Source organism: Miniopterus natalensis, chromosome 17, assembly GCF_054644295.1.
Source record: "Miniopterus natalensis isolate mMinNat1 chromosome 17, mMinNat1.hap1, whole genome shotgun sequence".
Classification (NCBI taxonomy): Eukaryota; Metazoa; Chordata; class Mammalia; order Chiroptera; family Miniopteridae; genus Miniopterus; species Miniopterus natalensis.
Genome location: NC_142097.1, coordinates 42,508,163 through 42,525,203, shown reverse-complemented (window position 1 = coordinate 42,525,203; position 17,041 = coordinate 42,508,163). Strand labels below are relative to the sequence as shown.

Genomic DNA, 17,041 nt, shown 5'->3' with positions numbered 1-17,041 from the left:
AGAGGAGGTAGAGATGGTTAGCAAGAAGACAAGGGAATGGTGCCCAGAGGGTTACAGGCTTAGGGCACGTGCCCGGGCCCAGAGGGAGTGACTCACCGAATCTCATGCAGCTTCACAATCTCGTTGGTGACCACCACAAGGACCAGGGACAAGCAGCCCAGTAGCCACGTCAGCAGAGGCACGTCCTCCAGGCCAAAGTGGACATGGCTGTCCCTATGTGTCCACAGCTGCAGGTCCACCGCCGTCTGGACCACTTGCCCCAGCAGCCTGCAGGAAGGAGGTGGCAGCACTATAAATCTGGGTCTTCTTGCTCCCTTCCCTGCTTTTCTCAGTACAACAGTAGCTCAAGAAGGGCACCCTTCAATCTCTGGCCCAAACCTTACCCTCCAACCATAGCCTCCACTCCCTCCTCCCACCCTCCATCTAAACCATACTCACACCACAGGCACCGTCACGGACCACCAAAGGTTCGTCAGGGGGCTCTTTCTCCACAGGGGCTTGGTGCGATGCACATGGGTGACAGAAATGAACACTGGAGAAAATGGGGTAAGGGGGTGTCACAATTGCCATGGCCCGAGGCCTGGTACCCAGGGTACCCCCACCAGCCACCACTGGCCCCTTTCCAGCGCCCCTCACCAGTGTGCAGGACAATCAGAGCGGCAGCGAGCTTCTGGGCTGGTAGCAGCCCGTTGGCAAAGTCACCAAACCAGGCTGGGGCCGTGTCGGCATGGCTGCCAAAGCAAGGCATGGGCTCAGCCCCTGTGGGCCCCAGGAAAGTGGACTGGGGGTTGGGGTGGGGGCCCGGGGTGGGACCCACCTCGGCAGCATGATGGAGGAGCAGTTGGTGAGGTTGCGGGCCCGGGAACTGTCACAGAAGCTCTGCAGTGTGAAGCCAAAGCAGATGAGGCAGGAGCTGATGGTGAGGCTGAACTTGAGCAAGAAGCAGAGCAGGAAGTAGTGCTGGGTCTGCAGGAGGAAGGAGGCTGTCACTGCAGAGGTGACGGCCCTCAGGACTCGGGACTTGGCACTCGGATTCAACGGGCTCTTCAGAAAATGGGCAGGCCCCGGGTGGGGGGACAGGAGCACAGGCTGCCCGCCCCAGCGAGGATCTTTCCCAGCTCTACCACCACCTCCCCTTTGGTTGGGGACACTGATGGAAGCCCCATCCTGGTGGCACCCTTCCTCAAGGATCAGCCCCTTCCACACTCACATTCCTTGGGAAAGGCCCAGGCTCACAGGCCCCACTTCACTTACCTTCTTAGGAATGGAGTGAAGGTTTTTCCCTGTTGCCATAGACATGATGGAGCTATGGGGGGGCTTCCCCAGCAGAGAGATGCTGAAAAGCAGAGACTGGGTGAAGGGCAGCAACTGTGACCCTCTGGTTCCCAATTCCCATGTGGAGAGCCTTTTGGGAGTCTTGGGAGTGAGGGCAGGGTTGGTGGGCAGGAAGGATAAGACAAGGGGGCCCTCCTGGTGCTCAGAGGAGGTGAGCACTGAGCAGGGCTCCCTGAACAGGTGCTCGGTGACATCCCAACCCTGCCTGCCTGGGACGGAGGGGCGGCCGGCTTCTCACCTGAGCAGAGGATAGCAAAAGCAGGACAGCCACAGGATGTCGGTGGTGCTGAGCAGTGGTGGCAGCTGGACTAGGCAAGAGAGGAACTAGACCAGGAGAGCCAGGAAGCACAATTAGACTCTGACAAACAGCAGGATGCTGGGAGCCCCAAGGCTCCCTCGCCCTGTGCCCAGACACTCACGTCTTAGCCTAGAGGAGCCAGGGCTGGAGGGAACAATATTCTGCTCATGGGGTCATCTCTAAAAGCCCAGAGGTTTCAGAGGGGCTTTGGGAGCCCCCAGACTGTGCTGCAACCTCCCAGCCTCCCAATTGGTCTCACTCAACTGGCCCGAGCGAAGAAGCAGGGAGAGGACAATGTCCCTGCTGGCCTGGCTCACCTGGATGACCACGAGAGACAACTGGCACTGCAGCAGGAAAAGGAAGCACTTGCGAATGCCATAGGTGGCATGCCGAGCCTAGGGACCAGGAGGGACAGATGTGGCCTTGCTCAGACCCTATAGCTGACAAACCTCAGCCAAGAGCCAGATGCCCCACTGCTCCTGCAAACCCAACTGCCTGGGAGAGCTGCACCTGGAGGTGAACAGGCCTTTGGCAGCCCAGATGCGTCCTGTGTCGTGACGCCCCTAACCCAAGCAGGCCCTGTACCCCTGCCCCTGCCACCAGCCCCAGCCCCTACCTGCTCGATGAGGCGGATGATGCTGATGGTCTCCTCCTGGCGGAAGGCCAGGGAGCAGGGCAGGCTGTTGAGCTGCCCTGAGAGCTGCAGGGGAGAAAGGCCATCGGAGGCCTGGGCCATGTTGGTGCTGGTGGCGTAGCCAAAGGTCTCCCAGGAGCAGCGGGATGGATACAGGGGGTCCAGGGCAATGCTGAGCATTGTAGGGGGAAGCAAACCCATCAGTTGTACTAGGCAAGACCCCATCTCCCACGGGACAGGGCGAGCACCTGCTCCCTCTTCTCCTCACCATGCCCAGGTCCTTTGGTCCCCTCAACCAGGGCAAGAATGGCCATAACATATGCCCCCGCCCCATGCAAGCCCAAGTCTGGGGTCCCCAGGAGGAGACGTGGGTCCCCCTGACCTGATGTCGCTCTGGAGGAAGAGGCAGCTATTCCGCAGGTTGGCAGAGCTGCCCAGGCAGCAGGTCACCTCCCCGTACTCCTGCATAATCTTGATCATCTCACACATGGCTGCAGGGCAAGGTCGAGGGCACAGAGTCAGGCAGGGGGAGCCCCATCTGGGGCACTGGGCAGAGACCCATAGGACAGGAGACGGGGAAGTGGGCTCCCCTTTGGGACCATCCTACCCAATCGTATGACACTCTGACTCCCTGGACTGTGCACACCCACAGCTCCAACCCACTAGACTTCCCAGCTCCTCCCAGCCAGGTCTTTTTGCTCCCTGCATGGGAAACCAACATCCCCTCAAGAGCCCATGGGGTGCCCAGGCCTTGGCAGAGCTCAGTGGAAGGGACCAGGCTGCACAGTCACCATGGCCACAGTACTCACTCTCAGGGGTACAGTCGGTGAAGAGGGGCACTAGCAGGGGCACGTTGTCGATGTTCTGCAGGTGGGGCCGCACCTGGTGGATGCCCCGGGGCAGTTTGGCCTGGAGAAAGCAGAGATGCCAGTGGCCTCAGAGTCAGGGACAAGGGTCCCATATGACCCTCCTTTCTCTGTCCTGGACCAGCCATGTACCACTTTCAGGGGACTGGGGGGCAAGCCCTGCTGACGTACTCGGTTGCAGTCCTCCAGGAAGCTGGGGAGGTCACTGTCCGTGGGCTGGAAACTAATGAGGTCTGAGTGACCCTCCTCTTCCATCATCAGGAGTCCTTCTGCATCATCTCGGGACACTATGGAGAGGAAAGCCCGTCCCTCACCATGGAGCCAGCCTTCTGGGGGCCATTCCTTGCCCTGCAGATGGCACAGAACTTCCTGCCTGCAGGTCTCCTCTCCCGTGGACTGCCGTTATTGCACGGAGATTAGAGCCATTTTCCAAGGGAATGTATGTATCAGGAGGGCTCCATGGGGCTCTCTCTAGTATAGCTCCAAGGGGGGAGTCACTCACACCCCCCTCATCCCCACCACAAACCTTTGCCCTCACCCTGATTCAGGTCATCATGCAGGGAGCCAGCGTGGCTGGGGCTGGAGGGAGGGATCTCGGAGCCAGGCATGTCGCCATTTGGTGTGAGGGAGATGTGGCAGTTCCAGCCTGTCTCCAGGCCCATCTTTTCTGCAAACACCTGCAAAAGGCAGATGGCAATGAACAGATGGACCCCAAAAGCCCGGGGGAACAAGGGTCAGTGGCGGCAGAGGGGGTGGCTCTCTCTACCTTGCTTTTGAGCTCATCCTCCAGAGAGAAGTAGACGAAGCGAATGCAGGCATTGACCAGCCCATCAATGAGGCGCACGATGTCCAGCCGGGCCTGGTACTGGGAGGACACCATGCCCATGAAGATCTGGCCGCTCAGGGCCTGCATGCAGTCTTCCTTCTCCAGCACCTCCCCGATCCCTTCTTCAGGTCGGCACAAGGCACAAAGACCAGCCGAGACACAGCCCAGTCAGGACACCCAGGAACCAGCAAATTCCAGGAGGCAGCCCGGGGCCACACACACAGATGCCACACCCAAATCAAAGAGCACAAGGGGCCCAGAGACCACACACAGTCACACACGCACACAGCCGGGACACATGAAGGAGCCAACAGACACATGAAGGAGAAAAGACAATGAGAGGCACTCATCAGTCCAGTGACAATCCTACGAAGTAACAACAGCCCAGCCCTGGTTGGGGCAAGGGGGCTGATCCCACCCTTGACAACGGCTTCAATTCATAGTCTCTTGGGTCAAAGACCCTGTGTGTTTGGTGGATGGGGAGGGGTGGGGGGTCAGGGGAGCTTTGAGTTCCTCTGTTCCAGCAGGGTTTGTGACCTAGCCTTTTGTCTTGATTCAAATAAGCTAATGCTCTACAACTGCTGCTGTTGCATAACTTTCAAAGAAAGTGATGTTCTAAATATCGTCCCACTAGAGCATCACAAGGAACCCGTGAGGAGGGCAGAGCAAGCCCCTAGTTTATACATAAGACAAAGGGACTCAACCACATCACCAGATGGTGAGTGCCACTGCAGTGTTCCGAGCCCAGGGCTGTGCCCACTGACCCCTCTGCTACAATGGGTTCCATGGGCCTCAGGAAGCCCTCCCTGCTCCTGGCCCCCAACAGGGCGGCTACACACGGTACCATCGGAGCTCCAGCTGTTGCGGCGGGTGCTCGGCTTGATGGGGACGGTGCTGGGCAGCTCGCACATGGTGAAGATGCTGCTCTGGCCAGGTGCCTGCACCAGCTCGATGCACTTGCCATTGAGCTGAGAGGACAGGGTGCAGCTCATGGGCTTATAGGCGAAGGCGGAGCAGTAACCCGACAGGCAGGCTCGCTGGTAGAAATCCAGCACTTTCTTTCTGCCAGGGAAGCAGGGCAGAAGTGAGGTGAGTGGTCCTGGGACACCCCAGGCCCATGAGCCGGGAAGGCAGGCAGCCTGAGCGAATGCTCTGGCCACTGGCGTGTGCTTCCTCACTCACCTGTCAGAACCCGAAAGAGGGTAGATGTCAGCTCCATCCCAGAAGTCTGTGCAGGCCTCCAAGACCACGTCCGCTGTGCCATGGGACAGCATCTGTTCTGTGCCTGAGAAGGGGATAAAAAGGCCAGACCATGAGTGCCCCAAGCCACCCTGCCCCTCACTCTGCCCTCACAGGTAACACTGCCACTCTCAAAAACAGCGCTAAAGAGCTCCTGCGGGTGGAGGGAACTATCCAGGCCTCACCATAGCAAGCCTGTGCAGAACACAGCTGGGCTTGCAATGCAGGCACTATGCTGCCCATCCTTCCGAGAGTCCCATCCTCTGCGACTGCCACCATCCCAGCCCTGTCCCTCAATTCAATCCCTGCCATATGTGAGGTCTTAGGAAGCTGTCTAGTGCTCATCTGCCCTAAAAGGGATGAGAAGAGCCCTGCCCAAGCTCCTGGAAGGTGTGGGCCAGGCGCGGGAGGCTCACTGGTGGTGGTGTCCTTGATGAAAAGGCTGATCATGTGGCTGAGCGGGGGGCGCCGCTTGGTGACACAGGACAGCCTCCCCAGGGAGCTCTCCTTCACCATCTCGGCACTGGGGAGCCGGTAGAGCGCCAAGTGGTTCTCCTGCTTAAAGAGCTCCTTGGCTCCAGGGGTGAAGCCTGCAGGAGGAGGGCAGCATCAGGTCCTCTGGGCCTCTGGGAGGAAGCCCACACCACTGCCCCCCTCCCTGACATGGATGAAATCCACGCTGGCTGGCTCCTCCCATCTCTCCATCCCACAGTTCTTTCTCCAGACTAGGAAGACTGTCAGACAGCAGTGCCTGGTTACAGGGGACGACCAGGAGCTAAGAGGGTTCATGGTGATCTGGATAAACATCAGGCCTGGAACTGGTCTGTCTGGGGTCGGTGGCCACACACCGATGAGGCGGGCGAGCTCACAGAGACCCCAGGGCACGTGGACGGGCAGCACGGCGCTGTGGCTCTCCTGCAGGGCGATGTTGCACAGGTGGTCCGAGAACAGGCACAGCCGCTCGGTGATGCTGGCGTTGCACAGGTTCAGCAGCACGTTGAGGCCCAGGGGCTTGAGGGAGGTAAGGTGGAGCTGCCAGTTGGAGTCATCAAACTGGATGCAGGGCGGGTTCTGCTGGTCCTGTGACAGGCTCAGCATCTCCAAGTGGTAGTCACACACAAAGTCCTCGGCTTCATAGGGCTCGCTCTCCAGCCCAGGCTGCATCTGGGGGAAACATGGAGGGGAAAAGGGGCCTCAGACTGGGATGGGTGCAGGGGTGCCCCTGAGAGAAGGCCCCCCCCTTCCCAGCACAGCATGCTCACGCTTCTCCACCCTTCCCAGGAATCCCCACCCTGTCCTTCTTGGGCTTCTGGCTGCTTCTAGACTTTGTGCTCAAGGACATTGGCAATGCCTAAGAAGGGGGTGACCAGACAGGAGGAAACAAGGAAGGACCTTTTTCACCAGGGAAAATATTTTAGAGGGAGCCACTGGCTCTCTGTCTTTAGACGGCAGTGATTAGGAAGAAGGGGCCTCCTCCCACCAATGGCCTTCAGTGAGATCTGGAGAAAGGGCAAGGGCCCACTTCACAGAGAAGCCCCAGGCGAAGCCACAGGAGGCGTCCTGCCTGGCCACGCCTTGAGACCCGAGAAGCTGTGCTTTAGGCACCACCCATGCCACTGGGCTGCACCCCTTGGGCCCCTGCAGTCAGGGAGGCCAGGACGTCCTGAGCCTGACCGTGGGGGCTGCTCTCTGCCCTCTCCTCTCACCTTGCCGGGCTCGTCTTCACCGCCCTCCGTGTCCCTGCTGAAGCTCACGTTAGAGCCGGATGGGTGCTTGCTGCGGCTGTGTGCTTTATGGTGACAGTAGGGTTCAGGGGGCTTGGGACCATCAGCAAACCAGTCATCACGCTCCTGCTCATTGGAAAGGTGCAGGGTAGTGTTCAGGGTGCCAGCCAGGAGGGCGTCTCGTTCATGGGCCTGAAGAGAACAAGGAGACAGTCCCGAGGCCATCTGGACCAGGAAGGCAGGGCAGTGGCATCCCTCCCTGCCTTGCCCGGGGGCTCCGCCTGAACTGCCCAGAGGCAAGTCCTAATGGTGCCCGAGCCCCCCTCCTAGCTTTATGCTTCCCCAGGCCACCGGCCGCACCTCCTCCTCTACCTCAGGGTGGCAGAAGGAGCGGGTGGACAGGTCATCCGTGAGGTCCTCGTGGCTGCTGTGCGGAGGTTCCACCTTCCCGCTGAAGAACAGCACGGTCTCTGGGCTGGGGTTTGGCCATGACAGGATCCCCTGTTTGTCCACACAGCATAGGACCTGCAGGGAGAGATGGGGTTGGGGGAAGGTGCTTGGCATTCCCCAACCTGCCAGGGGACACTTAAATGGCAGACAGGCACCCAGACGCAGCCAGAAAGCAGACCCACTGAGGTAGGCTCCTCCCGCAGGACCCTCCTCACCGTAACGGAGCCCAGGCTGTGCAGCAGGCTGGAGCTATGGCTCAGCGTTGGTGACGTCCCCTGGATTACCCGCAAAAAGTGGCTCCAGATGCAGCGTAGCATTTCCTGGTGGGAGAACATCCATGAGGCCATTTGGGACTCAGCCACATTTCCCAGGAGAGAGCCTCTGGGGCCACCACAGGAAACAGTCCAGGGGACATCAGGAAGTTGGGGTGAGGAGGCATCTGTCCGGACAGGGCAGCAACACACTGTCCATGTGTGATGGGGACTAGGGGCTCCAAGAGCCCACTGGAGGCTAGAAGGTCATAAAGTCAGGGAGTCCCAGGGTTCCAGAAGGGACGTAGGGCAGAATCCACCCCGGGTGAGTGTACCTGAGTGGAGATAGCTTCTGTATAGCTGCTGAGGGTATCCTCGGAGAACTTGGCCAGCTGCACAGAGAAAAGGGGGTGAGCCTCAGGGAGGACACTGCCGTCCTCACACAAGCCTCCAAGCTGACAGGTGCCCCCTCGCCCCGGGGCCTGGCATGAAGGCTCTTCTGGATGGAGAGGCTCACGCCCTGGAGAACTGCCCAGGGCCCGCCCATGCGCTTGGGCCTGCAGGAGGGCTGGACTCCCACTCCTGCTCACTGGGGCACCGCCGACTCCCTCTTTTGTTCCTGCTTTTGTTCTTTTTGCAGGTTCCCCCAATGCCTTGGAAAAACCTACCAGGGAGCTAGGGGACCCTCTGCTCATCTGAGCCAGGACCCGGGCTTCTCCACAGGCGGTTGCCAGAACCCAGAGGACTGGAAAGAGCAGGGGGAGGATGGGCAGGACGCCATTCACCTGGGAGAGAGAGAGCCACACTGAGGGCTCCCAAAGAGCTGCTGGCCCCAGGGAGGGAGAGAGGGCTCCCCACCCCCCAGGTCACTCCCTGAGTGGAAGGGACAGCTGCGGTGGGCAGGAAGGGAGGAAGGGAAGCAGGTGCTGTTAAGCTGAAGCCTGAGGGACCCCCTGGGCTGCAGAGGAAGGACAGTCAGGGAACACACGGGGACCTGGCCTTCAGGAAGGGAAAGCATGACAGGGAGGAACAGAGGGTGGTTACCTGCAGCTGGAGGAGTGTGTACTGCCAGGACGTGATGCCAGGGGCATTCAGCATGAAGCGCAGAGCATTGGTGATGAGGAAGCTGGCCTGTTGGGAGCGGGAGAGGTGCAGCCTCAACAACCCCGGCCCCAGAGAAGGACCCAGGCTCTGAGGCTCCCCTTCCTCTGCCCTTTCAATCCCCGACACTGGCTGTCTCACTCTGGGACCCGTCTCCACTCACACGCTCAGCTGAGCTGGCTCTGAGGCTCCCCTGCTTCCCTCTCCCCTGCAGCCCCGCCTCACGCACCAGGACCACAGGCATGGTGTAGTGCAGCATCACCGACTGCACCGTGAACCTCTCATTGTCCAGAGCAGTGATGGGGCGGGACAGGGCCATGTCCAGGCACCATCTGCAGAAAGAGGTGACCCTAGGCTCAGGGGAAAGGCGAGACACCTACACTTTCACTGAGCATCACTGAGGCCTGAGATTCCTTGCAATTCCTCAGCTCCAGCCAGTGGCCCCTGGAAGAGTGGCTGTGCTGGCCTCCAGAGCCATCCCCTCAGAGTTCTGACTGGGCGAGGAGTGTTCACCCAGTCTGAGAATGCTCACAAGACACTAAAGAGAGGAACCTACATGGAAGCCTGTCCTAAGGGCCTCAGTGTGGACAGGCTCCTTCTTTGTCACCTGCCCCCTGCTCAAAGAGGCACTGGGGAAGAGGAGAGGTCAGGGGCAGGGCAAGAGAAAGGGAGGGCAGCACCCCTACCTGATGTTGTCAATCACAGGGGTCTCAAGGACGCGGAAAAGCCTGTGCTGCTGGGGGTTCTGTGGCCCTTTCTTCACTTCTCCCCGGGGGGAAGGGGGCGGAGAGAAAGGGGGAAACAGGTCTCCAGGCTCCAAGACGATGTGCTCATCATCCTGCCAGGTACAAAGGGGAGGGGGGAGGGCAGTGAAAGGCTTCTATCGGAGGCCACCCTTCCCTGACAGTCCCAGCTAAGTAGAGACGTCTCATGAGGTTAGGGACCATCAGTGAGCAAGGAGTCAGTTGAGGTGGGGCCTGTGGGACTGGATTCCTGGCAGCTTGAGGATCACGGAAGAAAGACCAGGCCAAGGTGGAGAAAGACGTCCCAGCCCTTCTCTGTTCCCCTGGAGCCAGTGCCAGGAAGCCTATAAGCTGGCCAGGAAGCTTTAGGATTAAGCCTGGGGCTCTCCCACTGTTGCCTGTGGACTCTCCCACAGCATTTCCAGGGAAGGAGAAAAGCCTCAGCTACCTTGATCCCCCTCAGAGAGGCAAACGATTCCTGGCCAGGTCTCAGAGCTATGATGTCTCCTTCTACCAACAGGCTAACTGGCAGGTTGACCAGATGTCCATCTCTGTAGGCCCAGTGCAGGGACCAGGATGGTGCAAAGGGCATGTGGAGGTCAGGATACATGGCATCGGGCCACTTGATCTCCTTGCCATCCCTGAGGGTATCTGGAGAATGGAAAAAGGACACCACCTCACCCAGGGCCCCACACACCAGCCAGACCCAGCACACACCACGGAGCTCTGCCTGCCAATGAAACCTCTCTCTGAAATCCTGTGTCAGCCCAGCCATTCTTTCCAACACGTCTCCTCTCTCAAGGTCGACTCCCCTGTGAAGCCTTTCCCAACCATTCAGCTAGGCACTTCCACCTCCTTGGAACACCTGAAGCTCTTATTCTCTGTACCCGTGTTCCCCTCAGATATAACACTGATGAGGGCTTTGAAGGGTGTGCTGAGCCCCGTGGGGGTACAAAGGTAGAAGGTGAGGACAATACAGTCCCTGCCCTTGAGGAGCCACAATCTAGGAAGGGAACTGAGACACAAGGGCAGATAACTCCGAACAAGGCAAACACACGTGCTAAGAGTGTCAGGAAAGATCCCGGAGCTGCAAGAGCACAGAAGAGCTGGGCAATCAGAGATGGCTTCAGGGAAGAGCACACACTGAAGATGAGCCTTGAAGAACAGGCAAGATTTCTGTCAGCTGGAGACAGCGAGGAAGAAGCGTGCCAGGCAGAGGGACAGCAGGACAAAGGCACAGAGACAGGGAAGTCCTCAATGGGTTGGAGAGTGCTGAGTAGTTTTAACAGGAGGACAAGAAGCAAAAGAAGAAGCTGGAGAGGAAGGTTGGAGCCTGTGCAAGAGGTTCTGGGAAGCCACGTGCAATGGCTGTGATACGCAAGAGGGAGCCACTGATGGTTCATGAGCAAGAGACTAAGCTCCCGGAGAGCAGAGCCCATCTTCCCAGTACTCTCAGTACCCAACACAAGGCTGTGATGAGCTAATCATATCAGATTCTCACTAAGCACTTCAGCCTCCACTGCCCAATGCTGTTAGAGAAAGGTCTCAGAAGAGGAAGTGCTGCTTTTCTTACAAGACCACATACTCCTGGAAAGCAGGAACCACCATCTCTCAAAAGAGCCTAATGCAGTCAATCCACCTCTGGGACTTCAGGAGCACAAGCCGAGTGGCTGGATGAGCAGAAATCTGCCTGCCTGAGCGATTCCCTTCTTCAGGAACTGGCTGCTGCTCCACCTTGGGCTCCTGGCTCTCTGTCCCAGTTCTTGCAGGTATCTCAGACTTGTCTGGTCCACCTTCCCACCTCCCCTCGCCCAGTACCATCAGACAAGGCAGGCTTGGAAGAGAAAATCTCAACTGTCCTCACACCAGGAGAGAGGGTCTTCCTTGTTAGTCTCCCAACTGGCAGAGCAAGCCTACAAGCCAACTGGGCTGCCACTAGCCTTCATGCCTGCCCAGGCCACTGCCTGGGTACCCACAGCAGCCCCACAGCTCTCAATGTCCTGCTCAAAAGAGGGCAGGGCCTCCTGCTAACTTCCTCGATGCCAAGAGCCCCCAGAATGCTGACCAGAGGCAACGCCTATGTGCTGGGGCAAATCTTCGGGCTCTAACCCATCACAAGGCACCTTCTCCCACCCAATATGCCTGACCCTCGGTCTCACCCTGGATCTGGTCGATGATGCCTTGGAGTCTCCGCTCTACCTCCCGACGTTTTAGCCGATCTTGCCGCCCGATGAGGATGAGGTTGAGAAGCAGCAAGAGAAACAGCGCCGAGGCATTCACCAGTTCCACCCCGTGGCTGGCAGGAAGAGGAGGGGGCTACTCGCACCAGCCCAGCCAACACAGGGCTGGGCTCCACACTCACACCCCACCAAGTCCTCCCGAAAAGTGTCGAATTTGGTTCTGCCACCAGCTAGCCAAGTGACTGAAGAGCCCTAAATGACTCAGGCGCCAGCTGTGGGGCAGCTTAGGGGAAGCAGCCCCTCTCCCCTGGGCTGTCCTAGGTGGGAAGGCAGACTCTGTTGAGCAGGAGAGGGACAGGCCCAGACCCCGTGGTGGGCAAGGCTGGGCAGGAGCCGAGTACCTGCCGGCCGGCTGGCCACCATAGCAGCCCAGCAGCAGCAGCGCAGCCAGCAGCATGAGTGAGGCGCCCGGCCAGTGGAAGCAGGAGCAGCGGTTACTGTGGTGCAGGAAGCTGCTCCTCCACATCTCCTGGGGAAGGACAGGGGCCAAGGAGTGAGAGGCTGGGGTCAAGCACGTGGGAAGGGGCTGCCTTCCCCCCTATACCCACCCAACCCAGCCCCCGTGGCTGCCTCCATCTTCTCGTTCTGTCCTTGGCCGGGGCCCAGCGGTCAGGCTCCTCCAGCAGGAGGGGTCAGGAGATCACTCTGGAAGGAACCCAACTTCTTTCTGATTTTCAGTGATGCCTCAGTGGGGCCCTGCCACCCAGGGCAACAGGGTGACCCAGCACCCCGAGAATGGGCCCCAAGCTTCTCTGCCATCCAACCAGGCTTTGGCCTACCTTCCAGGTGAGACACTTCTTCTGCTCCTTCAGGTGTCCTTCCAGAACCGCCTCCAGCTGCTCCTTCAGGATGCTGAGGGCCTTCTGGGTGGAAAGGCCCAGGGCTACCGGGGGCTCGCCCTGCAGAGAAGCAAGAAGCGCTCAGCACATTCCAGGAAGCCCCAGGTCTCTCCCTTCCCAGGCCCTGCCTCCCTCCTCCTGAATCCTCACGTCTTCCTCCACTAGCCCTGGCCCCTCAGGGTGTAAGCATGTTTAAATCTCCACCAAACCAAAGGACAGTCTAGTACACAGTCTCCTACTCTTCGAAGACAAGTTGAAAACAAAAACAGAAACAAAACTTCCTATACTCAGTGCTTTCTAACTCACCTTTCACTAGACTTTCACCCACTGCCATCAGCATCCCCCAGCCCACTCAGACTGTTGTCACTGCTGACCTCCCTCCCGGTCTGCCTCACTGCTGCCACTTTTTAGATCCCATGTTTTATATATATATATGGGGAGAGGACTAACATGGAGATACTAGCATTTAATTGTTTCAGTGAACAATGAAAAAATTGTCCAGAGAAAAAATTAGGGAAAAAAACCCATCTTCTGTAACCACCATTACATAAAAGGAAAGGATTGCAACATGTAACACCAGGAAGGATGCAATCTCAGAAAAAAAGGCAGCTGTTCCCAAGACAGGACGGTGACCCAGCTATGTCTACTCCCTTCTCACTGCGGATGGTGGGCAGGGTAGTCCCCTGTGAGACACTAGGGACCACCTACACGGGCCTATGTGACTCCTGGTCTGGCCTCTCTCCTCTTTGAAACCTCCCATTCCTGTTTTCTCCTCCAACTCTGTTCATCCTACGACATCTTCACGACGGTGTGTACATTTCCAGGAGAACCTCGGCCACAGTCATGGATGCAGCCACCACCAATAAACTCACACCTCCATCTAGCCTCTAGCCTGACCACTGCCCCAAATTCCGATCTGTGTGCTGAGCTGCCCCACAGCTGTCTTGCAGGCACCTAAGTCCACATGTCCTGAAATCGCCACTTGACCATCCCTGCCAGAATCTGCACTCCTGCAGTCACCATCCCGCTAGGCACCCAGGCCAGAGCTGGAATCCCCCTGGCTCCAACCCCACCCTCCCCCTCCCACCCCCCAAATTGCTACCTTCAGTCCCTACCTTGTCCAGACCAACTGCAGCTCCCCGCCTGAGTAAGTACATGACTGACCTCCTAACCTCCTTCACCTTTAAAGTCCAGCCCAGGGTCCTGCGCAAGCCCCGCTATCTGCCGGCTCCTGTAGCTCCTTTCCTGCCTTTCCTGATGCAGGCCACACTCCTTTTTGTATTTTCTCAGCCAAGAACACACTCCCCACCCCAGATAACTGCTACCTCTCCTTCAAGACTCAGCTCAAACATTACTGGCTCTAGAAAATGTTCCCTAAGCCCAGGGCTGCACTTATAGGCAGAGTTTTGCATTCCAATAGCACCCTGAGCAGCCTGGCTCACAGGCTGCCTCGTGAAGAACTGTCATTATAGATTTGTCTGGTTCTCCCACTAGACTGCCAATTCCTTGAAAACAGGTACTAAATTCTTCCATCTCCACACCCCTCCCACCAACTGCTAAGCCAGTGCCAGGCACACAGTAGCAGCTGAGCGAATACCAGCTGAGTGAATGATGAATGAATGAATGAATGCATATGGGTAGCACACAGATCCCAGTGATACCTTATCAGGGGTTGTCAACCCAAGATCTGTAGCAGAAACACCTGGAGCTTTTAAAAACATGAATGTCCAGGTCCCACCCTAGGCCTACTGAATCATAACTTCTGGGGGTAAGGCCAATCCCAAGTTGAATCCAATGCACAGGTCCCCAGCTGGGGGGCGGGTCCTAGGAACACAAACCCCACCTGAAGAGCAGAAACATGAGCTCCCACCAGGACATGTTCCTGAGCGAGAGGAGCCCTAGACCTGGGGCACCAAGAATGGGACTTGGGGTCATCTACTGAGCCCTGACCACAGTCACTGGACTGGGGACACCCTGGCTGCCTTGGCCCATTGCCCTCCCACCTCCACCCCTATCACCCATCTTCCTTCCTGGGGTCTGCCCTGGCTTTGCCCACTAACATTCTGGATTTCCTCCTCCTGCCTGTCTCCGCCACTGGCAGCCTCGCCCCTCACAGGACACACATCTCCAGGACCAAAAGAGGATGCTGAACTGGGGGGCCATTTCCCGTGGCTGCAGACCTGCCTCGGTAGGACACACCTGAATGGAGCTCTCACCCAGGCCTACTGCCAGCTTCCTTGGCCCGGGGGACGATGACAGGCTCCCAAGAAAGCCTGGCCCCAAGACCTCCCAGATCCCTTGCCTAGAACTCACCTGATTCCACTCTCCACTGTGGCTTTGGGGGATTATGGAGATAAGAGCTGCTTCGTCCCTGAGGGGAGAACTGCTTATTTGAGATCAGGAAGAAACAGCCCTCTGGGCAGGGGGCCCCACACCCTAGCGTGGGTAAACACTGAACTCCTAAGTACCCACATCCCTTGGCAGGGATCCTGGGGCCTCCTCAAGAGGCCATGGTCCAGGATGAATGAGCGTCAGGTAAGGCTGAGGGCTGTACCTGCCTCTGTGACTCTCGACACGGAAGGGAAGGAAGCCTCTGGAAGGTCTACAAGGGGATGACAGAAAGAAAAGGGGGCCACAAATCTTACGGGGCTGCAGGTCCCCCAGCGAGCTAAGAGGTCTGCAATGAGGACCAGGCTGGGGAGGCAGAGAAAGGCTAAGAGGAGCCACCCACAAGCCAGAGCAGTGTCCCCCCTCTAGCCAGGCCTTTAGAAGTTGAACGCTCAGCAATTACCCTCTGCTTGCCCTGTGGCTGCCCTGACATCTGCTGCCTTATTCCAGGTGCCCCAAACCCAGGGCCTCCTCCTCCCCTGCCCAGCCATCCACGTGCTCTTTCTCTCTGCACCCAGGTTACTAGAACCTGTGGGCTGCTGCTGTCAGGTGCGGGAAGTCTGGGCTATAGGAGGGCAGATGCTCTGGGGCAGGGCTGGTGGAGGCGGGAGGGTGCCTGCAGAGCTCACTGCGTGCATCTGCCCCCGCATGTTGTGTCTGGCCAGGAGCACCAACTCCAGACTAACGATTAAAGACAGCATGGCAGAGGAAAAATGAGGCATTTTGTAATTACATGCCAGCCAAAAAAATGCCTGCCCGCACAGGCTGGCCCTGGGGCAGAGACACAGCTTGCTGAGCCAGCCTACTCTCCATGCCCCAACCCCGCATACCCAACTGCCATGGCCACCCAGTGGCAACACCTCACCCCGCTCTGGCAGGAGGGGCCCAATCCCAGGAAAAGTCCCTGTTTCTCTCCTGGTGCCATGCTTTTCTCCCTCATGGTGCGAGAGCCAAGGCAAAGGAAGACCCTGCTGGAAGACCTTTACCCTTTCCCAGGGAAATTCAGAAAGGGCGGTGGGCAAGCGGGCTCTGCCAACCCTTTTCAAAGCATGAGTTAGGCTGGGCACCAACGGGGCGACTGTGCAAAGATGGGTACAGTCTGTTTGAGAAACAAGAACCCAAGTCATACTGTGCAGTCCAAGGTCAGCTTTTCTTGCCCACCAGGACCAAAAAGGGTGAGGAAAATCTGCCCCAGCCTTAAGTACCCAAAGGTACTTCCTGCTTTGCAGATGCTCAGAAAGCCCAAACCCGCACCACCAGGCGCCTCCAGGGCCATCCCCTGGGCGAGAAGTGATGGCTACACGAAGCCTTTCCGCCAGAGGGGAAGCCAGGCCCTGCTTCTCCACTTACACTGAAGCTTTGCAGGTAGAACCAACCCAATTCCACTGGTTTAACTGATCAGGTTCAACTGGACCCAAGAGAGAGCAACTCAAGGCTCTGCGAAGCTCAGGCTCGGGAGAGGCTGGCAGCAAAGCCCCATCAAGCCCTGGGCTGCTTTTCCCTGTTCCATTATCTGAGGGAGATGCTGGCAGGGCTGTGGGGTTGGGGAGCAGCAGGGGGTGAAAGAACCCTGTCAAATCAGAACCACAAGGAATCTGCTACTGAACAGGACCAGCTCTGCAGAGCCCGGAGCTGAGCATATGGGTTTGTCTAACGAGCCAACACACCTGTGCTCTCGGCACCACCCTCCTCAGGTTTCTCAGGTGGCCTAGAGCCAGAAGCCCCCAAGCGCCCAGCCCCTGTCCTTTCAGGACTCACACGCTCTTTTCCTGCTCCACCTGTTTTGGGAGCAAGCAGAATCAAAGTCCCCTAGGCTCAGGCAGACAGTCTATGAATTTAGACCTTGACCCTTGGCCTTAGCAACAGTAGATAACCACTAATTAGAATGTGCCGGCCCCTATGCCTGGTCCCAATTGTCACAGCCTTCTTGGTCAACACAGGTGGGGATGGGACCCAAAGCTGGACACCACATAAAGCCTGAATCACCGAAGCAGAGATCCAACCACTAGACACCAGGGTGTTTTGTAGCAGTCATGATAAATCTCTTCTGAGTTTGGCCAGACATGAATCGACGCTGTCTACAGCCAGGCCAATCAAAGCCTCAAGC

General features: G+C 58.0%; 1 protein-coding gene across 4 annotated transcripts in view; it reads right to left on the bottom strand.

Moving 5' to 3' along the window:
• TMEM94 (transmembrane protein 94) overlaps positions 1 to 17,041 on the bottom strand; it is a 30,659-nt gene that overhangs the window by 910 nt on the left and 12,708 nt on the right. For 2 of the 4 annotated variants that reach the window (XM_016212436.2, XM_016212435.2), the window contains 29 exons: positions 12,487 to 12,606; positions 12,049 to 12,176; positions 11,627 to 11,763; positions 9,916 to 10,118; positions 9,411 to 9,562; positions 8,954 to 9,056; positions 8,668 to 8,754; positions 8,292 to 8,408; positions 7,959 to 8,015; positions 7,588 to 7,692; positions 7,283 to 7,447; positions 6,905 to 7,114; positions 6,047 to 6,362; positions 5,615 to 5,788; positions 5,142 to 5,244; positions 4,804 to 5,021; positions 3,900 to 4,081; positions 3,672 to 3,810; positions 3,305 to 3,420; positions 3,077 to 3,176; positions 2,650 to 2,758; positions 2,250 to 2,439; positions 1,951 to 2,028; positions 1,574 to 1,659; positions 1,255 to 1,336; positions 818 to 966; positions 637 to 731; positions 439 to 532; positions 97 to 267 (listed from right to left, as the gene is read on the bottom strand). In XM_016212436.2, coding sequence (XP_016067922.1) covers positions 97 to 267; positions 439 to 532; positions 637 to 731; positions 818 to 966; positions 1,255 to 1,336; positions 1,574 to 1,659; positions 1,951 to 2,028; positions 2,250 to 2,439; positions 2,650 to 2,758; positions 3,077 to 3,176; positions 3,305 to 3,420; positions 3,672 to 3,810; positions 3,900 to 4,081; positions 4,804 to 5,021; positions 5,142 to 5,244; positions 5,615 to 5,788; positions 6,047 to 6,362; positions 6,905 to 7,114; positions 7,283 to 7,447; positions 7,588 to 7,692; positions 7,959 to 8,015; positions 8,292 to 8,408; positions 8,668 to 8,754; positions 8,954 to 9,056; positions 9,411 to 9,562; positions 9,916 to 10,118; positions 11,627 to 11,763; positions 12,049 to 12,176; positions 12,487 to 12,606 — 3,986 coding nt within the window. The remainder of the gene's footprint in view (positions 1 to 96; positions 268 to 438; positions 533 to 636; positions 732 to 817; positions 967 to 1,254; positions 1,337 to 1,573; positions 1,660 to 1,950; positions 2,029 to 2,249; positions 2,440 to 2,649; positions 2,759 to 3,076; positions 3,177 to 3,304; positions 3,421 to 3,671; positions 3,811 to 3,899; positions 4,082 to 4,803; positions 5,022 to 5,141; positions 5,245 to 5,614; positions 5,789 to 6,046; positions 6,363 to 6,904; positions 7,115 to 7,282; positions 7,448 to 7,587; positions 7,693 to 7,958; positions 8,016 to 8,291; positions 8,409 to 8,667; positions 8,755 to 8,953; positions 9,057 to 9,410; positions 9,563 to 9,915; positions 10,119 to 11,626; positions 11,764 to 12,048; positions 12,177 to 12,486; positions 12,607 to 17,041) is intronic. The other 2 variants (XM_016212438.2, XM_016212437.2) reach the window with 1 other exon arrangement.